The sequence below is a fragment of the Malurus melanocephalus genome, unplaced genomic scaffold (genome assembly GCF_030028575.1).
Source record: "Malurus melanocephalus ecotype Western Australia unplaced genomic scaffold, MMel_1.1 scaffold_442, whole genome shotgun sequence".
Lineage (NCBI taxonomy): Eukaryota > Metazoa > Chordata > Aves > Passeriformes > Maluridae > Malurus > Malurus melanocephalus.
Genome location: NW_026623674.1, coordinates 23306 through 41380, shown reverse-complemented (window position 1 = coordinate 41380; position 18075 = coordinate 23306). Strand labels below are relative to the sequence as shown.

Here is an 18075-nt window from a genome sequence, read left to right as displayed (position 1 = left end):
CATTTGCATGAGGTGTACCTTTTCCTATGCAGTTCATATCTCTAACTCCATCTCAGAAACTGGGCCTTAGAGTATTGATCTAGATATTGCCTGTGCAGTTCTGAGCATAATACAAAATTCTTACTAATGAAAGTCCTGTGTAATTACATTGGCACACGTAAGAGTACAGTGTGGACGGTTCTGCTTTCTGATTCATCTAACAGGGAAAATAAAATCCAAGCAGGGTGGCATGCAATGTGATTTATCATTATTCATTTTGCCTATGTTCTGTCTCCTCTTTCCCTGAATGGGTTGCATGACTTTTCTGAAATGCAAAGTAGACCTTTAAAGAATTATCACTTTTTTTTTCCCCCATAAAGGGCTCTCATTTGTTTCCTACCCTTAAACTAGGTACTTTAAAAGCAGCTGATGACAGGAAAAATAAAGGGGGAAATGAAATGCAGTAGTTGTCCTGTGTATTAGATTTATAGGTTGTTAGTCTGCAAAACCCATCCTAAAAATAAGGAAGCTAAATTATCTTGAGAATGTGGTTGGAGGGATCATTGTTAGTCATAATCAAGGGCTAGTGAATATAATAATTGCATACTTTACTCTTGTATTTATTGACCTAAAYAGACCAGAAGAGAGGTAAATGAGGGGAAAATACTATTCTGTCTGTAAAGCATTAATTAGAAAAAAMCCAGCCTGAAACAACATACCAAAGCCAAACAAAAAAAAAGGCAGGGGAAATTTTTTTCTATCTCTGGAACAAAGGACAGAAGTAACTTCACTTGAATGTAAAATGGAACATATTCTTAGCATTAAGTTGTACTGTGTGGAAATATGGAGAGGGTAATGCTGTGGGATATGTACAGCTGAACATGTTTCTGAGTAATGTGACTGGCACGGCTTACTAAAGAAGCAGCAAGGCAGGTAAAGGTGCTAATCAAACCCATCACAGGGCACAGACTCCTAACGAGCTGTTGGGTTCCAGAGAAGTAATACAAACTTACTGTGTTTGCTTCCCTCTGAAAGCACCTGGATCTTGTGAACCTTAAATACCAAATGTTTGTTAAAACTTCACTTGCGTGCCTGAAGAAGAAAATTAATGACTGGTTAAGAATCTTGCTTCGCAAGGTAACGTTYGCTTTGGCGGCCGATTCGGCGAACGCTCCCGTGGCCCGGCTGCCGGCTGGGTTTCCGCCCGGAGCGAAGCGAGAGGGGCGGGTCCCGCGGCCTGTGTGCGGAGCGGAGCGGGGCCGAGGCGGTGCCGTGGCGGTGCCGTGCTTCCCCTGCCCGGTGCCGTGCTTCCCCTGCCCGGTGCCGTGCTCCCCTGCCCGGTGCCGTGTCCCGCTGCCCAGTGCCTGCCCTGCCCGGTGCCGCCGCTCCCGGTGCCGTGGCGGTGCCATGCCCCCCTGCCCGGTGCCGTGCCCCGCTGCCCAGTGCCGCCTCTGCCCGGTTCCGTGCTCCCCTGCCCGGTGCCGCCCCTGCCCGGTGCCGCCGCTCCCGGGCCGTGCGCGCCCCGCCTCTCCGGCTCACGTGCGGCAGCGCCGTCAGGTGACTCGGGTCGTCTGACCGGAGCGTTCCCACCTCGCCGCTCCGCGGAGCCAATCGGCGGCGCCGCGCCTGACAGCGGCCAATCCGGGGCACGCTCGGCCGTGTCGGCCTGGGCTGGGCTGGGCTGGGCTGGGCTGGGCTGGGCCGGGCGAGCAGAAGGAGGCCCCGGGACGGGCGCTGGCGCTTGTTGGGCGGCGGGCTCGGGTGGACATGGCGCTGCAGTTCGGCGGGGCGGGCGCGCCAGGCACAGCTGAGGAGCCGGCGTTGGTGGGGGGGAGCTTCGGGGCTGCGGACTCGTTCCCCAAGGACTTCGGCTACGGGGAGGAGGAGGAGGAGGCGGAGCTGGAGGGAGGCCCAGGGCCCGGTGGGCCCGGGGGCGGCGCGGGCGGGCCTGGTGGCGGCGCGGGCGGGGCGGACTCCAAGCCGCGGATCCTGCTCATGGGGCTGCGGCGCAGCGGAAAGTCGTCCATCCAGAAGGTGAGGGGCAGCCGGCGGCTCCCCGCCTCTGCCTGCCGCGCTGCCTCTCCGGCGCCGAGCTGGTTCTCCCTGCTGTGCTGCTGTTCGGGCAATTCCTACTTTTTGTTGTGGGCCCATGTGGCGAAGTTGGAGCGACGGGATCCTCCTGCTTAAAGACGTTTGCTTTCCAGAATGGACTAATCATCTGCCCTAGAGAGGAAGGCTGTGTAGCATAGGTTGTAGTCTTTGTATTTCTTCACTTTTAAAGCTTCAAAAGTAAAAAGTGAAGATACTGGTGTGAAATTTATCATGAGGTGTTTKGTTACATGGTACAGGTGTGTGGTGTTTAGCTGGTGCTTCCACTTGGAAGAAGACTTGAGCTGTTGTTCTGCTATTTGATGTTTTGAAAAGTGACTTCTGCTTTAGTGTGAACGGAAAGCCTCTGGTTATTCTTAGTTTGCTAGACCGAGCAAACGAGAGYCACTTGTCAAGGAGGAAATACAATAGTTTTGGTGCCTTAGGTTTAATGGTAGCTTTGTGAAATCACTAGTGTTTCTTAATAAAAGTAAGACAAAACTGACTTATTYTTATTAGCCACATAGCTCAGTACAATTGTAGCACTCAGAATAATCCTTGTTCTTCAGTGTGAATTTTATGTTTGCAGTCCCTCTTGTTTTTAGGTGATATTTTTATGGGAAGATGTTACTAGCGAAATACTCAAATCTCAGCTCTAGACTTGAGGGCCTCAAACTTGCTTCAGGTGCAAGTGTGAAAACGAACAGAGATTTCTGTAAAGGTTTTGTGCAGAGCCTTTTTGGACATTGCAGTATAGCAGGTATGAATCTGTTTCTTTTAGCAATCTTATGTGGACTGCTTGGTAATCCTTAGACTGCAGTAAACCCAATGAGTTCTTAGCTGATTTTTTCTTTTGTGCTATGCTGAAATACAGTGACAGACTGGAGTGTTGTTGCTTTTTAGCCTTATCACTCATTCCCTATTATTTAGGTCAAGTGCTCCCACTGTATGTACAAATGTAGTGCTTTCACTGAAAGCCTTCTAAGTCTTTTTAGTCTTGTGAATGGTATTCGTTGTAGGCTCTTACTAGAGATGATATTGTATTACCCTTTCTTGAAAAAAGTGAACCTTAAAACCTAGAGGAAGAYAGTAGATTTAAGATGTTACAAGTCTCTTTATAGATGTAGCATTTGGATTTTTTTTTTTTTTTGCCAGGATTGGTAGACTTCAGTTCTTTGAGGACCTATTCCAATAGCTGTATAGGGRAGGAATAGTGCCATGTTAAATATGCAGTAAGAGGACATAGAATTTATTTTTTGCCAGTCAGTTACCAACCTTAGTGAAGAATTAGAAGCTGTGATTCTGATRCCTAGGAGCTCATTGTGATGATGCCTAAGCAAACTCTAATATGAAGAAATTTCTTATTAATAATTAGTGTCCTGCTCTTAAATCTCTAGTTCGAAAAGGGCCATAATCAGACCCGACCCTTCTGCCTGGTCACTAGTTGATGATTGCATTGCCTGAAAAACAGGGATATATGCAAGATAAACACTGTATTGGAGAAAGTATTGGCTTCATGATTAGCTAGAAATTTCTGTGAAAATAATGAAKTATTAAATAATTTTGTGCTYCTMYTGAGAGCAATATTGACAGGAGACCTCTCATGAAAGAAAAAAATTACTGTCCTAGGGAGGGACTGTTTTTTGTTTTTCCTTTGTACAATTGGGTTTTCCATACTGGAGTAACCTGTGAATATTCAATAGCAAATTGCTGGTAGATTTTGGGAATGCGATGGTTGCTTCAGTTCATAAACAAATTTTTGTGCTGACTTGCATAACTGGACTTACTGTGTTGTAGTGATACAATAGGAAACTGGAAAAAGTTCAGATGGAGAACATCCATCTGATGAAATGTGCTACTTTGAGGGAAAATGAGATGACAGCATTGCTTCCCAGAGACTTATAAGCTTTAAGCTGAATTTACTAATTTTGTCCTGCTCTTGTGGGAAATGCTGAGTTCCAAAAGAAATGTTGATTTCAGAATGCCTAAAAACTGTGCTGCAAACCCGGAAGTATGCAATACAGCTGCTATGTATCTAGAGCTGTTCTTGCTTCTCTGTACAAATGACCTGCTGTTTAAAACCTTATTTAGACTCTTGCCTACTACAATGTTTGCCCCAAGGAAATTAATTCTTTCCCTTGGCCTTAAAAATCTAGACTGAGCTATTACTTTGAACCTCACTAAACTATCCATTAACYGTACTGGGTGCAGAGCTGTTTGTCTTGCAGGTTTTTTGACAATTTGTTGCACCAGGTCTCTAATAGATTACTTTTATAACTGTATGAAACATTTGAAAAAACCAAAATTACCAAATTTGCAGTCCTTATTGTGAAGGTTTTATGTTTACCAAGTGCTGTATATGAAACTTCCTTATTTTTGCAGCTTTAGTGTTTGACTGTATTATTTGGAATATATTGTTTGGAGCAACTTTCATATGGTCCAGTTGAGTTGCATTACCACAATGTTTGCTGTTGACASTGACTGCTTTAGCTATAGGCTGCTTTGCTGTGGAGTTCCTTGCTAGTTTAGGAAGGGCTAAAATCCCAATGGGGCTTTTTGAGTTCTAGCAATAAGTATGTTTGTCATCCTGCAGCTAAACTGTTTACCAGTRTGAAATCTTTCATCCTTTTTTAGTGAGCTTTCACGGGAAGTTCCACCTGCATTTGAGGAAGTAATTTACTGTGTGGTTGAGTGAGCCCTCATGCAGGCTGCTCAGAGAGGGTGTGGAGTSTCCCTCAACCATTTGGATGCAATCCTGTGTCATGTGCTCTGGGATGACCCTGCTKGAGCAGGGAGGTTGGATGAGATGACTACACTGTACTCCCTTCTAACCTTACCCATTCAGTAATTCTCTACTCAAAAGGAGTTGTTAAWAGATGGCAAACTACCTAGCTATTTGGGTCTCTGAAACTTGAGATTTKTTTTGTACACTTCTGTTGTAGTTTAGGAACCATCTGATTATATTGTGTTGTAACACTTGACACCAGACTAAAAGCGAAGTTTACTTTAGGAATATCTGAGACTGGCAATGAAACGTTCTCAAAAGCTTGCAGTTAKTCAGTTAACTGGCTTTATACCAGATCTGAATATAACAAAATCTGAAAACACTGTGCTAGACTTGAGGGAAAGAAAGAGTAACTAGGATGTCTGTGTCTTCAGCCAGYAGTGTTATTAGGTCTTGTGGAAATGTTTAACTGTGTTCAGTTGMTTGGTTCTTGTAGGGGGTAGGTAATTTCCTTAGCTGATTCAGGAAGCTGTCTATTCACCAAATGGAAGCTGTAGATTTTAGAATGGATAAACTGATGTGTAGAATTCAAGTCACAAAACTTTCACTAATTTYTTCTAATAAGGTAAAATCTAGACTATTATTTGTGTTCTTTTAACAGGTGGTGTTTCACAAAATGTCTCCCAATGAGACTCTGTTCTTGGAAAGTACCAACAAAATCTACAAAGATGATATTTCCAACAGTTCATTTGTGAACTTCCAAATATGGGATTTTCCTGGACAGATGGACTTTTTTGATCCAACATTTGATTATGAGATGATCTTCAGAGGAACAGGTGCTCTAATATATGTTATTGATGCCCAGGTAAATACAAATTACGAGGAAATTTTATTTTTGCTTTTTGTGCGAAAGGAAATGATTGAGAAGGCAGTAATTTATATTTTTAGATAAGTTCATAAGACATGTGCTGTGTATGAAGAGGTGCATTGGCAATCTGACTTTTGATTTGTAATTTAATTTCGGTGAAGTGACTGGAACATATGCCACTGGTGGAGAGAGTGGAAAAGGGCTTGTACTCTGAACTTACAYGTTCTGCAATAATAGAGAGAACCTGCTCGGCTAGATGGTCTGAATTATTCCCTTTTTCTGCTGTTAATAACAGCACACTTCTATCCTCAGTTTCTAGTACTGGTACTACTGGGTATCTGGTAGCTTCTAATAAAGCTGGGAATTACACCATGGGAGGTTACCTGGTTATTAGGGTCATCTTGGAGATCACTGCTGCCTTGTGCTGGAGTTGAAGTGTAACCCACCTTTTGCTCTGAAGTCTAGTTTTGTGTAACTGAGCTTTGTAAAACTGATGAAACTTAATTGACATGACAATCTAAGCTGCTTGGATTTATGATATGTCAAGGTATTCTCTTCTCCATACTTCTATTTAGTTACAGAAGTGAAGTTCTTGTGCTGAAATATTTTGTCTTTGTGCAGAATGGAATAGTTATSAGAGAAAGATTTGTCATTCATTCCTGCCAAAACTGATTTACAGGATGACTACATGGAAGCTTTAACCAGACTCCACATTACAGTTTCAAAAGCCTACAAGGTCAATCCAGAAATGAACTTTGAAGTTTTTATTCATAAAGTTGATGGTTTATCAGATGACCATAAAATAGAAACTCAGAGGGATATTCATCAGAGGGCKAATGATGATCTCACGGATGCTGGGCTTGAAAAACTTCACCTTAGGTGAGTTAAAGACTTTGGTATATGTGATTCTACTGTTGCTGATATGCATACAGGGTGAAGGCTTTTAGATGTAATACTGGAACAAATGGAGCAAGGTCTGGATAGTTTCTTAATATGGAACCAACTCATGTTAATAAAATATACTGCTGAATTTATGGACAAGCCTCAGCTGTTAGGCTGACAAAAAAAGAAGAAGGCAGACTACTGTATCAGATTCCAGTTAACAGATTTGTTGATACTTGGTATTTCARAATCTTTCTCATTCAGTGTAACAGGCCACATTTGCATATGCGGCCTGGAGGGGCGGGGAGAAGAGAGGAAAAGCTCTCTGCCTTCTAGTGCTGACTTGCACTGATTTTCAGTGTTATTTGTTCTAAAAGCTTAATCTGTTATTTGAGATTTGGCTCACTTTTAAGGTGTCTTCTACAGACACCTGTAAAATGTGCTGTCTGTTCTCTGGTTTTAATGTTGTTTTGATTCTTGTGGAGCCAGTATCTCTCGATGTTGGTATGAACAAAGTGGAAGGCCAGGAATGGGACGTGAAGAAATCTAATTAAGCATTTTTACGCCTCTGTGATAAGCATTCTATGGGCTAAGTGTGTTCCAAGATTGTTCCAATTTTTATCTTTGGGGAAAATCTGTTTCATGGGTCTATCAGCTGCTCAGAACTTAGTTTCTTTGTGCAGTGTCCAGACACATTTGTAAAAAAGGCATCCCAGGCAAAATAACAGGCCTGAATGTTAGAAAACATAACTTTAGCATTTCTATTGCAATTCTAAAATACTCTTGAATCTTCTGCTTATTTTTTTTTCTTTCTTTGCCCTCCCTCCTCAACTCAGCTTTTACTTGACCAGTATCTATGACCATTCAATATTTGAAGCCTTCAGTAAAGTTGTACAGAAGCTCATTCCTCAACTGCCAACCCTGGAAAATCTACTTAATATCTTTATATCAGTAAGTTCATCTCATGGAACTTTGAGTGAAATATGCAGAATGGTAAAGCAAGTMCTTCTGGTAAAGATTCTGGCTAGATCTTGAGAGATTTGGGTGGCACTCATGTAGGTGTGCTCTGCTGACCTGGTTTTCTATATTAAAAGCTCTTTACCACAGCTAAATTGTAATGTACTTCGTGGGGTTTCTCTAAATATTGATGAAGTGTAGTTTTCCTGGTTAAAACAGCTGATATGGAAGTTTCCTGCCAGCAGTGTGCCAATGCTGATTAGTTTTCTAAGGGACTTAGTAGTATAATGTAGCTGTACTGGCAAGAGACTTTTGATAATATGAACTAGGCCTTGAACTTTAGCTGTATTTCATGTGGCCTGTGAGACTTTTGCCCTTGTTATTCTAGTGTTTGTGTTTCTTAGGGAATTGGAGTCATAGAAATTTGCTGCTCTATGCTTTTAATCAAATCAAATACCACCCTAGAGACAAGATCGCCTCATTTAAGTTGTCTGTGAGGCTGTAGCAGGCATGTGGACAACAAAGAAAAAAACATGTATATCCAAAAGGAGCTCTGCACTCAAGACATGTCACCCTATGCTACCATCTCATGCTTGTTTGCTGTGTTTGGTAGAGAACTGTTTGTAATAACCTGGATAAAAGGCATGTTGGCCTTGCTCAGTGTCATGAGGATGTGGTGTGTAATCCTGATGCCAGAATGTTTSTCTGGATGTCCTCAGGACACTGTCCTGGACATTCACACTAGCTAGGAAGAAGAGATAAGGAATGCTTCTGGTGCAGAAATAGAAAAGAAACTTWGCCAGTAGTATGTATGTAATAACTTAAACAATTGAAGGCTTCTGAACTGAGTATAAGCACATGCACTTTGCCAGAGTGCACAGTTACAAATCTCATTGTGCTTTTCCATACTCATAACTGTCATAACGTGGTACTATTCATGGATTTTGAAGTTCAGAAGCTGATTTAGTTGCTCTGCAGGTTAAACTGCATCTCAAATGCTTCATGCAGAAACTGAACTGCCAAGATACTACATGCATAAATTTTAAGTGTCAGCATAATACTATGAAATACTTGATCTCTGAGCCCAGTCCCTTGGGTGAATGTGAATTATGGCTCTTCTGGAGTTAAGAGAAACATGGAAAAGGTAAATTGCTTATTATGGATTCTGGAAGCATAGTAAGTTGTTACCTTAATAATGATCTGGTAAATAATRAACTAAAGAGAATTGTAACAGAGTCCCCAGTTTTATTTGTCAGCTATGCAATSTTAGTATGTATTATGGCAACAAGTGTATTGTATTTATAAATTATATGCTTTAAATCTTGACTCTGTCTTAAGTCTCTAAATTGCTTATATTTAAACCATTTTCTGCTACTAAGAATGTGAAAATATATGAATTCTACTTGAGATTTTAGAAATGAAGTTATTTTGAAAATTCATCCAAATTCTTTCTCTTTCTGAAGAATTCAGGCATTGAAAAAGCTTTTCTCTTCGATGTAGTCAGCAAAATCTACATTGCAACAGACAGCTCCCCTGTGGACATGCAGTCATATGAGTTGTGCTGTGACATGATTGATGTAGTGATAGATGTTTCCTGTATATATGGGTAAGTGATGAATACTCATAAGAAAAAAAAGTCCTCAAAAGTTGTAGAATAGGTTGCACGCTCTGCAAGTGGTGCTGGCTTTGTCTTGTATCAATTAGTCTTTGGAGCACATTGGTTCTGTAATAAGTAGAATAAATCCACATGATTTGGCAGCGTTTATACCTGGTTTGTTTCCCTCCACTCAGAAGTTTTGTTTCATGTAAAATATGAATACTGCTGTGACTTGTTTGACATGGTGGGTGCAAGTGTATAAATAACTGCAAATAGTTGGGGTCAGTAGCATGCATATACATAAATGTAACTTGCAGTGACATTGTTTTGAGACTTGCTGCAGTCTGTACAGAATAATGTTAGCGAGGTCAACTTGTCTCCTACTGACTTTCCATAAAGGATGCATATAGTGCTTGTATCTCACAATTTACAGCAGAGTTATACTTCACACTGGATTTTTAAAGTGGTTCTGAGGAAGTGGTAGCTTCTCTTAGAACTGTTGTTTCTAGCCTGGAAAATGCAGTGCTACCAAGAAAATACCACAGCATTTAATGGTTTGTGTCCTGATGGGTTGATCCACAGTTGTGTAACTGTTTGATTTGGGGGTTTTTCAGGAGAGCTTTAGAAGTAGCTTGTGATACATCGTTTGCTTCTATAGTAATTTAATTAACACTAATAGCTTGAAGACAGAAAACAGCATGCTCATCTTTTCTTGTAAATGCAGGCTGGTTTAGCTTAASACCAAAAGATACCCTGCTCCATGTTGCATCCTCTGCCCCAGCCTCACCAAGGAAGCCTTTGTATTAATTTACTAAAAATAATTTCACTGAGATGCCACTCCATTGACATCAAAAGAATGCACATTTGTAGTTTGCTCCTAACTACTCATCAAAGATAGATGGTATCTAAGGAAGGCCTCTACTCTGTTTAGATCTAGCTTTCCTAAGAAACTTAAGGTCTGATAATAGTCTTAATCATTGATGGTATTAAGACCTGCATTGCTTAACGTTCAGTATGAATAATAATATTCTAACTACATTTAGTTCTTGGAAGTTACATATGCATGCCTATTAGATTATACTTTGGATTAACTTGGGTTTTTTTTTTAGGTTAAAAGAAGATGGCACTGGAAGTGCTTATGATAAAGAGTCAATGGCAATTATCAAGCTCAATAACACAACAGTTCTGTACTTAAAGGAAGTAACAAAGTTTTTGGCATTAGTTTGCATTCTTAGAGAAGAGAGTTTTGAGCGCAAAGGTAAGGACTTGCCCACTATGTAACAGCTTTTATCTAATATTTTTTATCAGCTGTAAAATATTATGACTTTACAACTCACCATGATTTTTGTGTGACTAAATTTGTGTAATTTCTTACGGGAGGAATTATYTATTGGAGATAGATATAACGAGGTCTTACTTTTAAATTTGTGAATCATCACTTTAATCACTGTTGTCCTGCCAGAATGACTTGCGTAGCTATGTGAGCTCTGTTGCTACCATCTCTTCTAGTGGAATCAGTAGAATGGAGTTCTACTTTGGCACCTTTATCTACTGTTTGATCATGAATATACACCTTGCATTMCAAATAAGTACCTTTTTTCCAAAGAACTGAGACAGTCCAAATAAATACTAGCATCAGTAAAACTTTGTTAAATCATCTGAATTCAAATTCATACCAAATAAGTAGCAAAATACCTGTTGGTTAAATTTTAAATTGATTTTGAAGCACTCTTTACATAAATATGCCAATCTGAACACAGTTTTTCCTCTCCCCTCCCTCTCCTTGACAGGTTTGATAGACTACAATTTCCATTGCTTCCGCAAAGCCATTCATGAAGTTTTCGAAGTAGGTGTTGCCTCCCACAGGATCTGCAACCATCAATCAAGCACCTCAAATATGAAAGCAGTGACTCACAATGGCACACCTAGGAATGCAGTCTAGGGGAAAAGCTAAAGACCTTGGATAGACTTGTCAGCTCTTCACTCCAAAGTTTTGTGGARCAAGAGAAGAGTAGTCTGAAAGCCTGAAGTATGTTTCAGAGAAGAGTGGTCCTAACTGTGGAACAGCAGCTTGTAACTCATGTTGGGCAACTGAAACTACTGTGAAAATACTTTGAGGCCAGTGGAGCTAGAAATGCCAGTTTGAAATCAGCTGTATTGCAAATGCAGTAGGTTTTCAGTTTGGAGTCCTCYTTCAGCAGTCTGTGTCTGACTGATTACCTGGTCAAAACTTACACACAATTGAATTGAGTTTTGTGTGAAACACTGAACAGTCACTTGCTTAACTTTTTAATTTTTTTTAATTAATCTGTAGAATATCCTATTTTGCTTAAGTTTACCTTTTGTCATGCAAAAAAAAACCAATTGGTGTTATTAAAGCTTGCRAAACTCAGGCTTTTTGCTTGCTGAGGCTGGTCTCACAAATCATTCCATTAACTAGTTCTTGTTCTTGCTGGTGTGCTCATAGTGTTCTCATGAATTCCATGCTTGTTAAGTGGATGCAAGATAGAGCTCTGTTCTAGTGATTACGTGTTTGTTTAGAGAACTGACCTGAAGCTTCRTTTTAAGAGATTGTGATACTTTGCTTTCAGACCACACTTCTTGGTATGTCTGCTTTGATGGAAGGGAAKGATTAAAATCAGAAATAAACTACCTGCTCTCTTTTGCAAAAACATGGATCTCATAAATCTGTGTGATTAATCCTATTCATGACAAAACTGCATGGCTAACTAAACTGAAATGTCTGCCATCTGTTGGAGTAAAATAACCACTTTCAGCTATTCCCAAGCAAAGAAATTACAGTTACTGATTTTTGATGGTGGATCTTTCTCCACTGTCTGGCTGATAATCAAGACCATTCCTAGCCAAATGTCTGAGGGTGTTACCTGTGCATGGCAATTAAGTTTCACTGTGCCATAATTTACTAATAGTACTGGACTTTGAAAGTACATTGATTCTTTACTATGACAAACACCTTCTTGTTTGTCGCTGTGCAATCTGACTAGAATAGTGTTTTTTCTGATTTTGTGAATTCTGACTTTCATACTAYGGGCAGTATATCTGAATTCTGTAATTTATTGGTATTGTTAGTGCAGATGTCATACTGTACACCAGCCTGGCTGTGCAGTAAACTCAGCCACTGGCCCATAAAGATCTTGCCTCCTTTTGTCTGTCCCTATGCRTCTATAGGTGTTGCAAAGACATCGGACCAACTATACAATGCCCCCTGYAAAAGTTCCTGCAAGAAGAACTAATTGAAGTGATCTCTGCAACATATTTATGGGGTCAGAAATAACCATGGGATTGCTTCTGTGCTTATAAAATGAACTTCCATTGAATTATGTAAAAATGAATATTCATGCATTAATATTGGGGTGTATGCACATATTGTAATTTTTTTTTTTACAGCAGGAAACTGGAATTCAGGTGCTCTAGGTCTGTTCTCTTAAATCTAGGCTGAGCCCCTTTTTGCTAGTGGAACTGCAGAGCTTTTTTTAAGGAAGTGCTGCAGGTTCATAAGGTTTGGTTTTGTAGTTTGCAAGCATTATCACTGTTGGAATTCTAAAGGTAAGAGGAGAAGTAATTGGCAAAATAACAGGAAGAAAAAAAATCCTCATTTGTGCAGTGAGTTTTCCATGTTCTAAGTACAATGTGTGCTTTCTTTTACCCACTACAGGAATTTGTGCTAATAAAATGAGAGAAAAAAGTCAAACTCTATCACTACTGTTTCTGCTTGTCTTTATAGATAAAAGTCTATAAAGGCCTTCGTGGTTAAGCAAACTTGTAAAAGCCATGTCATGTTTATGGTATACTTAAAAAAAATTAAATGCCACATTCCCATTTAGTCAGCCTTAGCTTTCATCTTAATTAAAAGCGACTTAAAATTGAATACTCARTTTTCAGATGATGACTCTAGACAGTAAAAGCATATAAATGATCAAGTGACCTGTCCTTTTCATTAATAGTAAGCTTTAGACTGTATTCTGAAATTCTGTCTTCTGGTGTGCATGTTGGGGTGGCTTGCTGTGTTTTGGTTTGTTGGGGTTTTTTGGCCAACACTTTTTCTAGAATGGTTGCATCTACTAAAGGTAAATGGTAGCATYTCAACAAAGCATACTGTCATTTTCACTATTACCTGCACAATATTAGCATTTAAAGATAGATTTGTCTGTAGTATTTCTTTAGTTTCCTGGAACTAGTTAGGAACACAAAGTCAAGATGCTCTTATACARGAAGAGTTTTACTAACCTGTTGCTRCTTTAGTGMGGCTGTTTGGCTTCTGAAATCCTTATGGTGCCAGGGTGGAAGAAGGAAAGGAATTAGRCTGTATTTTCTCCCTTGTGAGGGAACTTGTCTCTCCTTCCTGTGCTGACCTGCTGAAGGAAGAGGTCCTATAGAGGAAAGGGAAGGAAGTATCACCATATCTCCAATAAAATAACTGAAAATGTAGAGGAAACCATCAACTACGGCTTCACTTTTCTGCCTGCCTTTTTCCTYCTCAGAACCTGTAGAGGTGTGGATGTTCTGCAATCTTGTTTTGCACGTAGCTGAGGGAAGTGTGCTTTTATGGAGAAATACGGTGCTGACAGGGGAGGACATAGGGAAAATGGTAACCCACCTSCCAAGAGAAGGAATAAAATTTCTTTCTGTTGAAGAATAAAACCCTTGCAAGGTGCCTTTCAAAGTTTTGCATTGTTTGTGACCGGGGAGTTGCTGATGACTGGCTGAGTTTCCCATTGGCAAATACGCCATCTGTAGCACAGGGGAGTGATGAAGGGAAGGCCAAGCCTGGGAAGAGGGGTCAGAGTAATCAAAAGTGGTGTCTGCTGTCCTCAAGGTCTAAATACGCCCATCATTTGGCTGGAAGACAGAGCCGTCTTTCTCCCTTCTTCTCAGACCTCCCCAAAAATACGTCGTTACTGAGTCTCTTGCTTTGAATCTCACGGACAACTGCTGTCCCGGAGGGCCCTGCATGGAGCGCGATCCTGCCTTCAGCAGGAGAATGGATCCTGCCTTCACAGAGTGCGATCCTGCCTTCACACAGAGGGAACCTGCCTTCAGCAGGAGAAGGGATCCTGCCTGCACACAGCGGGATCCTGCCTTCACGGAGTGGGATCCTGCCTTCACGGAGTGGGATCCTGCCTTCACGGACCGCAATCCTGCCTTACGGGGCGGGATCCTGCCCTCACAGAGCGCTATCCTGCCTTCAGCAGAAGAAAGGATCCTGCCTTCACACAGAGGGGTCCTGCCTGCACGGAACGCGATCCTGCCTTCATGCAGCGGGATCCTGCCTTCAGCAGAAGAAGGGATCCTGCCTGCACGGAGTAGGATCCTGCTTGCACAGAGCACGATCCTGCCTGCACGGAGCAGGGTCCTACCTTTACACAGCGGGATCCTGTCTGCATGGGGTGCGAACCTGCCTGCACGGAGCGGGATCCTGCCTTCACACAGAGGGATCCTGCCTTCAGCAGGAGAAGGAATCCTGTCTTCACGGAGCAGGAGAAGGGCTCCTGCCTGCACGGAGCGGGATCCTGCCTTCACACAGAGGGATCCTGCCTTCACAGAGTGCGATCCTGCCTGCAGGGAACAGGGTCTTGCCTGCACGGAGCGCGATCCTGCCTTCAGCAGAAGAAGGGATCCTGCCTGCACGGAGTAGGATCCTGCTTGCACAGAGCACGATCCTGCCTGCACGGAGCGCGATCCTGCCCTCACGGAGCGGTAGAAGCTGTGTTCAGCTGGCGGCCTGCAGCCAATGCCTCCCGCCGAAGCGCCCAGCGCGGGGTAGCCGCTGCTCCGGAGCTCGGGGCGCTCAAGCGGGGCCGGAGCGGGGCTCAGCTCGGCGCTGCTGTTCCCGTGCTCGGTGCTGCGGGCGGGATCGGGACCGGCGGTCTTTGGCCATCATTCGCCTGAGCTGACTTGCCCACGGAAGCCCTGTGTGGTGGTGCTCGTAGCAGCTCTGCCCGAGGTGCCGCAGACGGCAATGCGCTCTCTGGCCCCGGCAGTGGTGATGGGATTGAGTGTTGGGAGCTGTTCCAGTCGGAGCGAGCACGGCCAGATGCCCGTGTGTGTGTTGTCTTTTCTCATTTAGGAAAGATCTTGTGTGGAATAGCGGGTTTGAGTTTTGTGCTTTTAGCACCCACTCGCTGTAGACGGCGCTCTCGTAGCGTGTCTGCAAGAAAACTTTAAGAAATGCATTTCCACTGACTCTACTGCTGTAAATATGGGCATCTTCTCCCTTTCCTTCCTTTTCTTGCTATACTTTGCCTTTCAAGCAGCGTTTTCTACCCTGACAGTTGTGGAAACAGGTAGTAGGAGAAACCTATCCTTTAAAAAAAGGGTTCTAGAGGTGCCTTTTCTGAATGCTGGTGTTTTTTGAGGTTTACATTTGGTAAAAAATCTCTTGTGCTGTCCATATAAACAGGTTAGACGCAGGACTTGCAGGGATATTAATTAAGTTTGCTTATGATATTGAATTTGGCGGAGATGTCAGTTCCTCGAAAGCAGAGGCAAGACCTTGACATATTAGAGGGTGGGGCAAACACCAACTTTGTGAAAGGCAACAAAATATCGGATTTTGCACCTGAGAGGGGTGACCCTGGGAGTCAGGACAGACTGGGGAGCAAGAAGCTGGAGAGTGTCATGGAAAGTGAAAGTTGTTCTCTCATAACAGATGGTTAAATCTGTAATTAAATAACAAAATGTTTTTAAGACCTTTTACCCTACATTAAAAAAGATAAAGGGGATAATGTTTAAAAAACATGAAAATTTATGTTTAACCAGGAACTGACAACTGTTCAGGAAATGTAGTTGAATGAGCATATGTTGAAAGATTCCTTTGCATTTTCTAAAATGGAATCTATAAATTATGCTTAAGCAGGGCCCAAGAGATGTTCAAGAAATTTTAATTAAATAGGTAATTCCTTTGTAAAAACACAGGATATATATTACTTAAAATAAATAAGCRGCYAATCAACARCCAACYTTCAAAGCTGTGAAGCAGGCCATCCAAGAAAATAACACCTGAAAGAATTAGAKAATAGAGACTGAGCGTGCAACCAGAAGAAGTAAAAACACCCCTTTATCCCCTTGGTGGATAAAAGTAGTRTGGATCCATTTCACTCTTTCTGGCTTGCAATGAGTAAATTGATTACTCGGCGCTTTCCTGTGATCTTAAGATGGTTTATTTTTCGTGCCCTCTAGATGGCTGTCTTGTTCTCTTTGAAAGAATATAACACTGAGTCGGGTAGAGCTGTAACGGAGAAAGTTTATGTAATTAGTCTCAGTTTTTGCATGTTTGAATATTTGCAGTGTACTTTAAAGTCTATGAACAAAAATATGATATGTGATTTTGAAAATGTGCTGTGAACAACTACCATCTGATACGTCTTCTACTTCTGGGCAGGAGGTGGATAAGTACTAACTTGTTTCAGAGAATTGAAAGCATTTCCTAATAAACTTTTCATTATATCAAAAACCTGCTAATTTATTGCACAAGAAAAGTTTTATAAATGATAATATAATTACCAAACAAAACCTTAATAATGCCATGTCTTGAATCACCCATCAGCAGTGTAGAATGAAAACTTTCTGAGGTTTTCAGTTTTTCCTTGTTAAAAAATCAACAATTTTTGGTTCTTGAAATAATTTATTTATTTTGTTGGATAAGCTGCTTAGTGCAGGAAGGAGTTTGCTCCAGTGTTTGCTGACATCATTACCTGTAAGTAAATCAGCTTTGAATGGGATCTGGTGTTTGCTGTGTGGAAGTACAGAGAGCATAAGTATCTATTGCCCAGTTTTCTGAATTGTGATGAAGACACTTTTCACAGTGCTTTTTTTTTTGTTTCTAAATGTCTTTGCATATATATTTTTTCCTGCTTCTGAACTATTGAAAACAGAATTTTCTCAGTAAGTGTCACACACTAAACAGGAAATGTCCTCATTTTGACTGCAGCACTGATCTTAGGGTGTTTAGAAACTACTGTCTAGCTAATTGCTGTTAAAGACAATTGTTAGGGGATGATAACTTGCATGATTTAGCATTGATTAAAACAATTGCTTTCTGGCAAAGGCTCACTAATAAGTTAATGCTTCTGGAGGGGAGATCTTAAGATTATTAARCATCATTCTGCTGTCACAAAGAAAGATGTCAGTCTCCATAAGTGACAATTAGAACAATCTGACAGTAACTTTGGTTAGGAAGTGACTGCCTTAATCTGCCTCTCCTGCAAATAGGTAATAATTCAACAGAGGCAAATGCAGGGCCCATGCAGCAGTAAGGGCTGCAGGCCAACTCACTGGAGCTCATCTCTGTGGAGAAGGACCTGGGGGTCCTGGTGGCCAACAAGCAAATAATGAGCCAGCAGTGTGGCCTTGTGGCAGGCAGGACAATGGGATTTTGGGGCATATGAGGAAGAGCTTTGCCAGTGTGCTGAGGGAAGTTATTCTGCTCTGTCACTGATAAGAGCAACACGAAATAACGGACACAAAAGACACACAGGCACACACAAAACTAACACGACTTTATTACGGGGCAAGCCCCTTTTATCCACTTAGCAACCAGTGTATACATTTGTGGCAAACATACATTGGTTAGTGAGGCTGTCACTTTTCTACTCATCACTATATGATTGGTGGGTTATTGTTTCTGTCTTTGAACACCTGTGTTATGGGTACAACATTCCATTCTTCCTTTCCCAGAGGCAGCCAAGGTCATGGTGTTTACAGACAGCACACTCCTTCATGTAGGCTGTTAAACCTCCCTTTAGTTTCCCAGTGCTCAGTCATACACAATAATTAGCTGAGTCTCAGATTCAGGACTTGTGGGGCCGCAATGTGTGGTTTCAGCCTTCACCACTGCTCTGCCTTACTGAGGCTTATCTGCATGACTTGATCCAGTTCTGGACTCCTCAGTACAAGAGAGACCTGATATTGAAGTGAAGAAAAAAAGGGAAATGTTATGGTACAGAATTGTAGTTTTAA

General features: G+C 41.7%; 1 protein-coding gene across 1 annotated transcript; it reads left to right on the top strand.

Annotated features, from left to right (window-relative positions):
- The first annotated feature begins 1689 nt into the window (after nucleotides 1-1689).
- RRAGC (Ras related GTP binding C) lies at nucleotides 1690-13748 on the top strand. Its single transcript, XM_057380266.1, has 7 exons — nucleotides 1690-2013; nucleotides 5454-5657; nucleotides 6340-6539; nucleotides 7379-7493; nucleotides 8963-9105; nucleotides 10206-10354; nucleotides 10887-13748. Exons 1-7 carry the CDS (start codon nucleotides 1747-1749, stop codon nucleotides 11036-11038), a joined length of 1230 nt encoding a protein of 409 aa, XP_057236249.1. The 5' UTR covers nucleotides 1690-1746; the 3' UTR covers nucleotides 11039-13748.
- Nucleotides 13749-18075: the final 4327 nt, after the last annotated feature.